The following is a 13,937-nucleotide window of genomic DNA, read 5'->3' as shown; positions in this document are numbered from 1 at the left end:
TACTAACCTCATACTTGAGCAAGTTGACTTGTGAGACGACGATGTCGATGATGCTGCCCAGCACTATGATGAAGTCGAACGTGTTCCACGCATCGCCGAAGTAGTTCTGTTGAAGTCAAATTCTGTTACTGAACTTAATTAAACGTGACTGTTTTAATTGTAATCATAATTTTATGACATTTATTTTATAGACGGAATTATGATATGACAAGCTAGATGGATATACTTATATACATGTTAAGAGATACGTTGTGCTACGATAACAACGTTCACAAGAAATCAAAAGACGATCCGAAAAAAAAGAATGACTAATTCTTTTTTTTTAAATTGACCGTTATATCTGGTACATTTGGCTATTAGTACATATGAACATTACTCTAATTCATCTTTTTTTAACGTTAACTACAAATATGTCCTTGAGTGTAGTTGACCAGTATGTTTGTTTTGGACATATTTTATACTTTAGTAATAAACTTTAGTAAAAAGTGATCGCAAATTAAGACGGGCTGGACTTGGTAAGCTGGATGATATCCAAAGTTCAGTTGTTAGAGCACAGTGTTTCAATGAAGACCAGCTTATTCAACCACTTGCAGTATAGAGGCAGCGACGCTCACAGAAGGGTGTATATAGAATGAGATCTGATCATAGAGCCATAAAGCGTGCATCATTTATAGAGTCAGTTACAAATTCGGATGGACGACAACGGCAAAGTCGCGGGTCGTTATCCTGGTCGTCGATATCGACGAACCAATTTAGGTACTTGAATATGCCTAGTGCCTGTTGTAATTGAACGCCACGTCGCGGTCCTGTCGGGCACTTACCTTAAATCTAAAGGCAGCCAGTTTGAAAATAAATTCTAAAGCAAATATGGCAGTGAATATCATGTTCAGCGCGTCAAGCACCTCGCTGTACGCTTCAGGTTGGTTGTGATACTTCATGGCGAGAGTTATGGTATTAATCATGATGAGAACGAAGATAGAGTACTCGAACGGCTGCGATGTTACGAACCACCACACTTTGTATTGTATGCGATGTTTTGGGATGTATCTGTGGGTTAAGAAACGAAAGTGTCATAAATTTTATTTATTAATTTCAATCATTATTTCTTTGTGATATACAGATTATAAAGTTAATTAAATTTTTTTTTATTGAATTGATATTCAATTTTTTTTTTGTGAAATTACTCCACTAGTTTGTTATAATTATTAATACAAAGATCGAACACTCAGAAAAAACACTCAGAAAAAATTCCTTCGATCCGGTGGGATTTTTTTTTTCTTTTTCAAGTTATTTATCTTGTCAATTACATTTTTTTACAAATAAGATAATGTTCGTTGATTCGAGCCGACGTCTTCTTGCATACCGTGGCAGACGCTATACCAACTAAGTGAGTAAGTAAGTAAGTAAGTAAGTGAGTGTTTTTTCTGAGATTATAAAGTTGTTACAAGAACAAATTTTGAATTACTTTGAACCGCCTTGTGGAATATAAAGTTTTCTTAGTTTTTATATAATCTGTAATATACTATAATAAAAATAGAACGTAATAAACATACTAAAATACAACAACAACCCATTGAATAAGTAATATGGAATGTAAATTTTATAAGAAATCTTCAATATTGTAGAATGTCATACGATACCTCACACGTAAGTTGTTGCAAGTCAAGATACTATTTTTTGCTTTTTAACTTATATATACCCTTTTTTACCTTAAACGAAACATAGTACCTTTCAAATACGATGTCTATAATATACATAAAAAAGGATACATTTAAATTAAATAACAACGTGTAATTCAGGTAATTAAATAATATTTTCTTAAGGTCTGCACAATTATTGCAATTCCTAATTTCACGTGGAAGTTTGTTGTAGATCTTAGTAGCCATTAATTTCGTAGTTTCATTTTACAGAAACATTTGTCATTTCATTGCACTGAAAATTTCATGGTTTCATCTCATAAATAATTATTAAGTCTCATTTCATCGACTGTTTTTCAGTATCATTTAACAGAAATTTATAATTTCGGAGAAATCTGTCGTAGATAAAATTTACAGAAATATTAATCTTTTAATTTCATAGATAATAAATAATTATTGAGTCTCGTTTCATCGACAATGTGTCAGTTTCAATTCATATAAATTTTTAATCTAGACGTGAGCTATGATCTAGAAACGATGGTAAAAACTAACCGTCTAACAGGCTTAGCTTTCAGAGCAAACTCGATACAGTTTCTCTGGTTCTTGTCCAGTTCACAATTCTTGTACTCCTGCTCTCCTTCGTTTTGGAATGTCACTATGACGAAACCGACGAATATATTTACCTAAAACATTCAGGTTTTATCAGTTATAGAAGACAAAAGATTAATAATATGGATGAACTACAAGTCATTAACTTAAGCACTTTGGGAAATGTCCCTTTTCTCAATAACTTTTGATGGAATTGAGTAAAACCATTATAATAACTCAAATAGTGTAACTTTATACGAACGTAATATCGATCTATATAGATTTTAAGACTTTCGTGGTTATCTAAATGATTACATTACATCATACAGTGAGTGTGGTTTGTGTGAAAAAAGTGTGTGACAATGGTAACGCCACTACAAATCGCGATGAAGGTAGTCGTCGACAGCGCAAGAGGGTAGACAGATATGTCTGCTCTTAAAGCTGTCATCTGCCGCCGTCCAGTCAACCCGTGACCATGGAGCGTGCACCCGTTCCGAAATATCGGGAAAATAAAAGTCATACCGTGGTAAGAAACCTGATATTAGTGATAATCATTTAGTAATATCGATCTATTTTATATTTATTTTTAAAGTAAAGTCTTATGAATTATTAAAAGTGATAGAACAAAAGTTGTTGTTTATGATCATCGAGTATATAACCAGAAATAGAGACGTAATAAGCACCATCACAGGAAACTCATCATTTAAACATCAATTCCCCTTTGCGCTGAAATCACAAATTAGAAAGCTGAAATAGTACATCGTCAACAACTGACCTGTCTGTACATTTCCGTATATTCCAAAAATATTCTGTATTCATTGTAATAAAGATAACATCTCTAACAACAGGGGCTGTTCCATTCGGTGGTGTGGGAAAAACAGTAAAACATCTAATTACAAAAGAAACTGAATCACATTTCATCGGTAATTAAATATTAAATATGTGATCTTTCAAATTTCGTCCTTTGTAACAAAGCTCAAGCTAAATTGGTCGTTTTGAAGTGAAACAATTGACGACACCCGTCAATTGTTTCGAATTCGGGCTGGCCAATCGGAGCGCAGTTGTCACCGTAATGATTTGGCAGAATAGTTTTCAAACAAATTAAATGACATTTCGTCTCTATTTCTGATTATATATTCGATGTTTATGACGATATAGTAGTATAGTTCTGCGGGCTTGTTAGTATATTACGTATACTATATATATGGACCGATAAATCTAGGGGACTGCTAATCGCGATACAAGATGGCGTAGTCAAGCATTTAGTACCTTTTGGTACACCAGATGTCGCGACGAGAACCAAATAGCTATTAATTTGTTTTACACTGACAAGCTGCAATTTATCAAAAGTACTCTAATTTCTAGTGGTAACAAACAAATCAACTAGATGGCGCTTATTGCACAGAATTTTATGGATAGTGCCGGCTATTCTTTTATTTTGTTTAGGATTAGCGTCATCTACCTGTATTACGAAGCGTTAATTTATAAATTAGTGTGTAACACACAATGCCCTCTATTGACATGAATATTTGTCGAAGTTCAGAAAAAAATTTCAGCCCATCATCAATATTTGAATAATATTACAAGAAAAAAGAAATTACTTCTTATATTTCATATTAAACAGGAATTCATTGATATCACGGCCATTTACAAACGACTTCCAGGCTATTGGTAAGATGAAATTTTGACCTTTTTCAGAGTTACGATCTGCAGTATAATATAAAGATAAATTTGTTTCAAAATAACTTAATCTAATACAATATAAGTAAAACAAATGTAAATAAAGCTATTATAGTATTCAAATAAGAATAAACAAGGAAATCTAAATTATATATTCTTCATAGTAAAGCTATACATTTTAACATTAGAATCTAATGTGTAATTGCGATATCTAAACTAAGGAAATGTATACCTGTATTTTAGGCATCTTCTTGGGCAAATTTCTTTATATTACAGCTTAGAAGGAGATTTTCTATACTTAACAATAAAATAATTAGTAATTATAAATTAATGGTTACCCATATAAAAATAATTAAGAAACAACTTCCAGCAAGTCCTCTGTTTCATTGTAAGTTTTACTCTTAAGACGGTCTTTTTACATTCTATTTCATTCGTGGCGAAATAATGCAAATTAAAATTTAGTTTAACGTAAACGAATGTACTAAGAAAGTAAAAAAGCTATGCGAGTGTGCTGTGTGGAGTTGTGTACGAGATGAAAAGTATGGAGATTATAAAACACAGCTCAAGAAGTGCTTAATCGAAAATACGTCGCGCTGAAAAATGTTCCCTAATACTAGTTATAATAAGTAGTCATGATAGAGACGAAATAAAGCGTGAAACACATATAAAGCGGGTGCGGGTCGGGTGCGTGTCGGATCGGGTGCACGGCGGGTGTAATTCCGTGTATTTATACGGACGACAACACAACGCGCGGGTGCAAGTCGAGACCCCCCGTGCTCACCACCCGACACGCGTCCGACTCGCACCCGCTCTCTGGTCACGCTTACAGGTTGAATAGTGAAACAATACATACCATAAAGAAGGCAATAATGATAATATAAATAATATAGTAGGCTGCAACAATTGGACGGAAGTTAGTAATGGGACCGCGATCCTCCGCGTTCGAGTCTATGGACACGTACAACAGACTGGAACAAACAGATTAGTGTTATTTATAAGGTTATGGATCGTCACCTTGTACAATCTTGGCAAACCTATCCCATAAACCAATACCCGCGCATATGGTATTCATTTGAATTGTGTTAACTATTTAAAGCTTGCTTTGTTGTTTTTGTTATGTTATTTGTTGTTTTACTTTAGCTTTGTCGGTTTTTTTTAGTACTCTGACTGAGATTATGTATAATAAATAAATAGTTTTTGTGTTGTTTTGATGTATAAATACTAACCTACTTTAAATAAATTGTTACTAACAATTTATATGGGTATATGGCTGAAATAAAAAATTTCTATTCTATTATACCAAGAATACGAATTATTATTACTAATAACTTACTTGGGCCACCCCTCAAACGTGGAAACGGTGAAGAGGGTGAGCATTCCTTTCATGACATCATCGAAATGAAAGCTGTTCCGCTCCCAATGGCGCTCTTTCACCACGTACTTGTCGTTTTCAAATGACAAGTACGTTCCCCTAAAAAATATGGCGTTTAAATATATAATAATCTTTATTAGAACTGGACTGTGCACTGCCTTGCATGTGAATTCTTTAAGTACAGTAACTTGAAAAGTCTGTTATAAAACATTACACATACTCGGCTAGTGTTTTTGACAGATTTAAATGTAGGAAAAGGATAGACAATACCAGTATTACGATGCTCCTACAACGTAGCTAAAGCGTTCTATAACGTATATAAAATTCTCTGTAACGTCTATAAAACATTCTATACCGTGTTATAAAACATTTCATAGCAGTGAACAATGCTGTTATAAATGACACATTCTATAACGTGTTATAAAACATTTTATAACAGAAAAAAAATTGCTTTAAATAAATGACAATTTCTCTTTTCTTGGCGCACCAAGCTCTTTCTTTCTTTCTTTCTAAACATACAATAAGCTAATATGGAAAGTTGTTGTGAGCTGCAAAAAATATTTTTTACTTTTTCATTTAATATGTTATATTATAGGTTTCATATTTAAAAGTAAACATAACATACAACATAACAAATAGTAAAGAAAAAACCTATATTAGTGTTTTGTTTGCTTTTAAACATGGAATCTATAATATATACAGGCTGTACGTTTGTAAGTGGGACATACTTATAGAGTGCGTTATATTCTTGATTCTGAACTCAAAGAAATAATAAACTAATGAACTTAAACTTTACAAAAAAATATTTTTTTATTTTGAACAACATTAGTTATCGAAATCTATGCACATCACTATTATTGCTCCGACGCAACGGCGAGTTGCGGCACGGCGGCGAAAATCAAAGCACAGGTCGGGGGTGGGGGCACGGGCGCATAGAGACAGTGCACGCGCCACCTTGGTCTAGCGAAGATACGTAAATTATTTGTACTTCCGCTCGCTCGCGCAAAATAGATATTTATTCTAATGTCGAATTTACGCAATAAGTGGTGATAGTGTGAGACGAGCTATTGAAATGTTCCCAAACCGGAGTTTTACGCGGAGGAGGTGAGTAGTGTCGAAGTGTTGCGTACGAGGATTACTTCAGCATTTTATACTGTGAGACAAAATGTGTTTGTGTTGATTAAATTAAAACAAAATTTACTACGACGTGCTAGACTATGCATTGTGGAAAACGGTGGACATTTTGAACACTTGCTCCGTAACACGTAAGTGTAAATAACTAAAAATCAATCATTGTAAATAACTTGATTTCACATTTTCCTCACCTTACCTTAAAACCTCAATTCTTATTAAATGATAATTAGTTACTAAATCATAAACTTATCTTTTTTAGTACGTAAAACATTTCGACGATAGTTCAGAAGTAAAAAATAATTAGCATAAGCTAAAACGTAATCCTTTCGATAACAGCTTTTTTTCGTCAAAACCTAAATATGCGTAGGTGAGTAACTTAGTTTTTATTTTCTAGAGAAAAGAGGTTCTTTTAGTGGGAAGGGAGATGAGAAATCATTGTTGTTGTTGCTGTCTCACTCGGCGCTCGCTTGGTAGTATTCCCATTGCACTCGAAATCAAGCGTAAAGGGAATCGGTTTATTCCTATGTACACTCCAAAACAAATTTGTTGATTTCTTTTTTTGTTCTATCCCATATCCTAATTTTGTTTTAGGCTATATTAAGTTGTAACATGATTTACTATGACATGTATGAATGTCTCACTTTCAAATATACAGCCTGTATATCAAGTTAAAAAGTAAAAAAATAATTTGACTTTGAATTTTGTGCCTTACAACAACGTACGTATGAGTATCGGTATACATTAAAGGTTTAAATAATAATAATAATAATAACAGGGTGCCGGACAATCACACCAGTTACCTGGTTTCAAACTAGAGAATTGTCTGTATTATGAGTACTAGAACAACGGAGTTAAAAAATTATTTCCTAAATTAGTTGTACCAGGAATTGAATCCGGGACTTCCTTGACCTTGACCTAGCCTTGATAAAAACCATTGGGTCTATTGAGATCGTCATAATAAGTCAAGAATATAAAAAAAAATACAATATTAGATCCCTTTGTATTGGCCGTGTTGGGCAATGTAGCTGTCTGCCTTGGAGTTCTAAGTCAATTAAAATTGTGTTTAGATATATAATTGTAATAGAAAGACGGGAATAGGACCTACGCGTCTAGCATTTCTACTCCACAGTGTACAAATAAGTAGTAAAGCATGATTTATATAGATTTCCTATAAAAAGAAACTTGTACTCTATCTCGCAGTTAAATAAGAGACAATTAATTGTTATTAACATATATTACTTACTCGGAAATTAGATTATGTAATTCCTAAATTACTGAATGAATTGCCTGCGTGCATTCAAGATTCATATGTGGAAGGAGAATGTAAAAACAAACTAAAAAATATTTTTTTAGAGCGAATGGCTGTGGACGGATAAACCCACAGTGGTTTTTAGAGCTACAGCTGCATGTATTAAGCCTTAAGTTAAATAGTTGAAGACTAAATTAATAAAAAAAACTTACTGACAGTCTTCCAGCGTCATTTTCGAAACATCTGTACATTTATAAAATTTACCCTGAAACAAGTACTAGATTAATAGAACGAAAAATATATTCTTGAATGAAAGATTTTCATTTTTATTTTCGAAAATGGTACAGTGTGATTTATGATAATTTCTAACCTCTTTTACAGCGTTACACTTTGACAAAATAAAAATTTAAATATATTACGTGCGACGGCCAGTAAAGCTGAATATAAAAAGCACTTCAGGTTATTTGTGTCAAAAGTCAGATGCCTTAGCTAAAAATAAATTTGTGAAATTTAAAACCCATTTCTCATGATGAAAATAACTATTTAGCATGTTTTAAAACACAAGCATGCAATTTAAGACTTAAATACATAACTACTAGTACATGTAGGTATATTTTAAAAGGCGCCTCATGACGTAACGCAATTTTAAATACTTTAACAATTTAAAGAAATAACACTATTGCATGTTTGTAGGATAAAATGGCAACCTATTTACGCAATTCGAAACATTTAGACTTCTTTCTGTTTTTACAAAAAGCACTTTAAGTTATGTTTTTATTAACACGAAATTAGAATTGTTAGAACAACTAACGTTTAGACAAACGTGAGTTAGAGGTGGCAAATATGTATTTTTTTTCTATGTTAATGAATAACATACTTAGTGTACGTCCTTCATTTAATGTCTAAACAAAATTGATTAATATGAAAAACTATTGGATAACACAATTCGGTTTCCATATGACGCACCCAACTTAATATATAATACATCTGATAAAACCTTCTAATAACGAACCAAGGGTTATTTAAAAAAAATATTAAAAACTCTATAGATGATTTTTTAGGGATGCAACAGAACTCGGCTTCTTTTTATACGCTTTTTCACACCTAATTCCGTTTCTGCTTCCGCTACTTTTATAATACAATTTTTAGAACGTTCGCGACTGAATTGGCATGCGCGCGGATTGCTTCGCTACTGTTTCCGCTCAGATTTGCTTTTAACATCCATTTCCGTTTTGACACTTCCGTTGCATCACTAATTTATTTTCCAAATAATTGTCGTGAGTACTTACCTTAAACAACTGTACACCAACTACAGCGAACATGAATTGTAATAAATATGTAACTAGCATTATATTTCCTATAGTCTTAATTGCTACTATCACACATTTGACCACGTACTACATGACGTCATGCGAGTTAGTTTCAGGGTACATTACCAAGGGGGTAAAGGATCCAATCCGGAGTACGCAGCACGGACATAAAGGACAAGCAAACCATTTTTTTAAATTACAGGACACGTGTAATATGAAGATTTTATTAATGTTTAGAGTAAAAAAAATAAAGGTAAACGCAGATAAGGGTAACCGTTGCACAGTCACGTACAATCAAGTGCATATCAACCTTGAAACTTTGGACGTTTCTTGTCGTTATCACAAGTACCAAAGTTGCGGTACCACTAAGCTTTTACATGAATATAATGTATACACAAAATGGTTGGCAGTTGCTTCCACTAAAGAATAAGATTAGATTCAATTTATATAGAAGCGGATTTTTGTAAACAAAGCATTGTCAACTTTTTTTACAATATCAAATGACGGGACGAAACAAGTCGTAATTTCACCCTTACCCTTCAAAACTGGAAGACAGTAATGCTGACATTACTGCTTGGCGGCAGAAATAGGAAAAGTGGCAGTGCTTCCCTGGCCGAACCCTTTCACAAGGAGCTCTACTGCTACTAATTGCTACTAATATAATATGCCATAACTTTATGGCCATTGTGTAACGTATATACTAGATACGGGCCAAGAAACAGGTCGCGCGTCTTCTGGAGAATCCTCGCGCAGTCGCTGTATCTCGTATATCTGTAGGCAGTCTTTTTTGAAGATGGCGTAAAATGACAGTTCATTGCGTTAAAGTGTTGCCCCGCTTGCAGCAAGCTCAAGCAAGCAATATTTTATCGACTATCGACTGAATGTATGTGTAAATAACCGAACTAGTTTCATTTGATTCATCATCGGTCCATTATGCGTCCGACTGATGGGCATAGGAACATTACAATAATTTTTTTTTTAATTAATCCATACGTACACTAAATTTAGAAGAATGTCTATTAAAAATACAAATAGTAGACATACTTTAAAGTTTTTCATTTTAATTTAATATACATAATCGAAAACCGCCTGTCGTTATTAAAATGTGTATGACTAAAAATGATTTTGACAATAATACATCAAAATAAGAAAAAAGAATACAATAACGCAGTTAGTAATCAATATAATGTCGTAACATTCATAGTTCTGACATTTTGACTAAATTTGACTTACTTTCACAACCTATCGATACAATTGTCGACAACTACATGACTATTTAAATTTTACGAAAACTGCCAACCCTGCAAATTTCATTTTACTCCATCTTTAAAAAAAAGACATTAAGTGTAAATTGAACCTTATCCATCCAAAGATGATGCGTTGCTGGGCCTCGATTAAAACTTTTTCTTTCTTTTCCTAGTTTCTTTTTTTTTTCTAAAATTAACCTTCTTTTGTAATATTTCCTTCATATAATGCCATAGCAATAATACCGTATGAATATAATGACGAATAAATGACTCTTATGTATACATTATACGTATACACGTAGCCAAATTTAATTTCAATTTACGTAAGTGTTTTTGTGTATAAAATATTATACATTTCAACAAACATTACCGTTTATTATTTTGTTTAAATTTAGCTACTTCTGTACGGATTATGTACGTGAATGTGCTTTTAGTTATTTTTTTGGTTTCTCTAATTGCCAAAATTCAAAATAATTATTATGTAAGAAACTAAGTTTTCCGAATTACAATATTAGTTATAAAAAAACCAATATTTTTCTACAGAATTCAGAATATAATTATTACTGCGTTTTCACGTTATTTATTTTTTTCGAAACATTCTTAAAATATCACCCTTTATACAAGGCAGGAGAAAACACTTACACGATTTTTTAATTACAGGAAACTCTGAACGCCAAGGTAGGGGGAATTATGCTTTCTATCTTTTTTTTAGTCGACGGTAGGGTACACCTTTGGGTTGGACATTAACATGCTTTGTTAAACGACACAGAAACAAACCCAGTTATTTTGTACACTTAACCTTCTAAGTTTTAATGATGACCTGTTATGTCTTTAGTTGATAAAGTTGTTTGTGATGATAATGTTTTAATTAATGTTAGTTGAAAGTTGTTTAGAAAATATATTTTACTGTTTTATGTACGAAATAACATAAAATAAACAAAAAAGTAAAGCGATGTTTTGCAGAAATAAATTAAACATTCAGTATGCCTTGAAGAAAACTTCAGAGACTAAACTGGCAGCTGTTTCACCCAAAGTATAAACTCAATCATCCAAAGAGGACACACTGTCAGCTCCCAAGGTACGATACACCAAAGTATAGTCCTCTTTAATTGCCTATTATTGATAATTACCATTATTTATACATTAAATGTATACATATAATGATAATTACTATTACATTCTGTACATTATACGTATACAGGTAGAATTATTTTTTCGTGTGTACTAAGCATATTTAGTTCATTATTTCCTTCATTTAATGCTATGTTATTATAATTGTCGTTATATGTATACACGTAGGCATTTTTTTTTTCCTTTGTATATTCAGCATATTTAGTATATTGTTTGCGGAACTAGAAATATTCCAATAAACAATATAACATAATAAAGATCAGTTTTTATCGCAAGCTTTTGCGCGTGTCAAGTTAACTAAGTAGGTGAGCGGGAAGATGAAGGTATATTATGTCTGTAGACAATGTAAAAATGTGAATGGTTCTCACATCCAAATGGAGGTGGTTGTATTTTCCATAATATTACTTAATTTCCTCATTAAAAATGCGCACTCAGTTATATAGCTGCGCATCAAGCAAATACAAGAAATAGGTACCACCCAAATACAAATCAATATTAAATGAATATATTTACATAAATATAAATAAATCATGAGAAATGAGTAACGTAATGAAGAGATACACACAGAGTAAACAAGAAGGACAGATGAAGGAAACATTAGGACCCAAAGGTGTAAATGAAAATTTAATGTTAAACTCCAAACTGTGATTTTTGACACTCGTGGATATTGGAAAGGGTGATTAAAATTAAGCTCCTACACGGATGTTATAAGACGTTATATAACATTTGTGAAATAACTTTTCATAACAGTAGAATTTAGTTGCAGAACAGAATTCTTGTACAGGTGACTTTTATACCATTCATAACACACATTATAACAATAACAGACGTACAAGTTATATAACGTTCTATAACAACTTTATAGGAGCAGCCTGAGGGCTGTAGTTGTAGAAATAGCCCCCTACCTTGAACATTTGAACGCCCATGACCGCGAACATAAACTGTAGTAATGATGTGACCAACAAAATGTTGCCGATCGTTTTTATTGCAACGATCACGCATTGTACAACGTGCTATAAATAGAAGAAAACTTGTCAAGACGTCTGTCCACAAAATTCCAGATAGGGTCTTTAAGGCCGTTCAAATTAAGTTACCATCAGTCCACGTTGAGATATATCAAGAAGATGGACTAAGTGTATGCAATGGAAAATGAAGCTTTTTTTCGGATCTAAATTGCATATATTTGTTTTTTGTTCGAATAAGAAAACCTACTCGATCAGCGTATCCAGTTTTTCATGTGTTGTCAAAAATTAGATGGCACTGATGGAGCGTAAGGATTTTAGAGTTTGTTTCCAGGTCATTGAATCAGATCTTTCCTTCTGCACCGATTTCGGCTAGTAATCGTCTACTGAACATAGGCCTCTTCGCAGATGTTTTTAAAAATAAAAGTAGAGCGAAATACTGACCTTCAGGCCTTTGGCCCTGTTAATGGCTCTTAGAGGCCTCAGCACCCTGAACACTCTCAAAATCTTCACCACCGATATACTACCGGAACTCATACCAATCAGCCTGAAACAATATAGTCCTTATGAGGGTTGTGATTTAAACATAAACGTCTTAACGTGGACACAGGTCGCCCTTAAAAAGGTCAATGTCACTGATTTAACGCAGAAAGTTGTGTTGAAGGTTTTCTCATCAATTTACGTCAACGATAAATAGTGTTACGAAATTGGAACGTTTGGTTGTTTTATTTTAATCGGGCTACGTAAAGAACGTAAACGTTCATGTTATGTTATGTAGTTAGTAATTAAATAAATAGTAATTTCAATTAAAGATTAAAATGGCAACACTTGCTACTTGCTGTCACCATCGCGATATCAAACTTTGTTTACTTATGGTATTCAATTTAATAAAATTGTACAATAAGTTAATCAGTGAAATGAAGTGTATTATTTGTGTGTTGTTGTGCTAATAAGTATTGTTTAAATAAAGTGTCACAAGGCACCTTTTTAACGGCAAAAGAAGTTTTTGTTAAGGTTTTGGGTCGGCTTTACCAAACACTTTCCGCGCCCCGTTCTTCATCCCGCAGATTATGCGACAACTGTGTTTATGGTAGTCAAGCTATAATAGCTGCCGAAGAAAGAAACTTACTTAAAACCTATAGAAACGAGCGACACGCAGACGACGAGCATATCGAGCACGTTGAAGGCAGAGCGGAGGAAGGCACCCTCGTGAAAGATCAGGCCATACGTCACCAGCTTGAGGAACAGCTCCAGTGTGAAGATCGCCGTGAAGAACACGTCGAATTGGCTGAGCAACTGGATAACAGAAAATATACAAAAATTTAAAAGTGGAAGGGTTCTTGCGTGATGACGTCACGAAATCCAGTAAAAAGTCGATTCTTGTTCATATTATGTATATTTGTTACAAGATACCAGATAAAGTTTTTCACCCTAGAACCAGAGGGATAGTACAGTGACGATCAGCTGTTTCGTGGTGCCGTCTGCCTAAGGACTCGACTCGCAGACAACGGCGTTGTTTGTTTGTCGTAAACGAAATTTGGTCGGTGTTGTCACCATTCGAGGGAAATCTTAACACCACGATTTCATATATGCATAAAATGGGTTAACGCCATCTAGTGGAAAGTTA

The 13,937-nt window shown here is 33.4% G+C and overlaps 1 protein-coding gene across 1 annotated transcript in view; it reads right to left on the bottom strand.

Annotated features, from left to right (window-relative positions):
* The window catches only part of LOC113228987 (muscle calcium channel subunit alpha-1-like), a 188,193-nt gene that overhangs the window by 24,242 nt on the left and 150,014 nt on the right, over nt 1-13,937 (bottom strand). Inside the window, exons 22-30 of the mRNA XM_026462453.1 lie at nt 13,440-13,606; nt 12,755-12,857; nt 12,254-12,361; nt 7,873-7,925; nt 5,239-5,376; nt 4,759-4,873; nt 2,190-2,320; nt 822-1,047; nt 29-106 (exon numbers count right to left, since the gene is read on the bottom strand). Coding sequence (XP_026318238.1) covers nt 29-106; nt 822-1,047; nt 2,190-2,320; nt 4,759-4,873; nt 5,239-5,376; nt 7,873-7,925; nt 12,254-12,361; nt 12,755-12,857; nt 13,440-13,606 — 1,119 coding nt within the window. The remainder of the gene's footprint in view (nt 1-28; nt 107-821; nt 1,048-2,189; nt 2,321-4,758; nt 4,874-5,238; nt 5,377-7,872; nt 7,926-12,253; nt 12,362-12,754; nt 12,858-13,439; nt 13,607-13,937) is intronic.

This window comes from Hyposmocoma kahamanoa, unplaced genomic scaffold, assembly GCF_003589595.1.
Source record: "Hyposmocoma kahamanoa isolate Upper Pololo Valley unplaced genomic scaffold, ASM358959v1 263, whole genome shotgun sequence".
NCBI lineage: Eukaryota > Metazoa > Arthropoda > Insecta > Lepidoptera > Cosmopterigidae > Hyposmocoma > Hyposmocoma kahamanoa.
The sequence above is the reverse complement of the archived record's forward strand: the minus strand, read 5'-3'. Positions and strand labels throughout refer to the sequence as shown.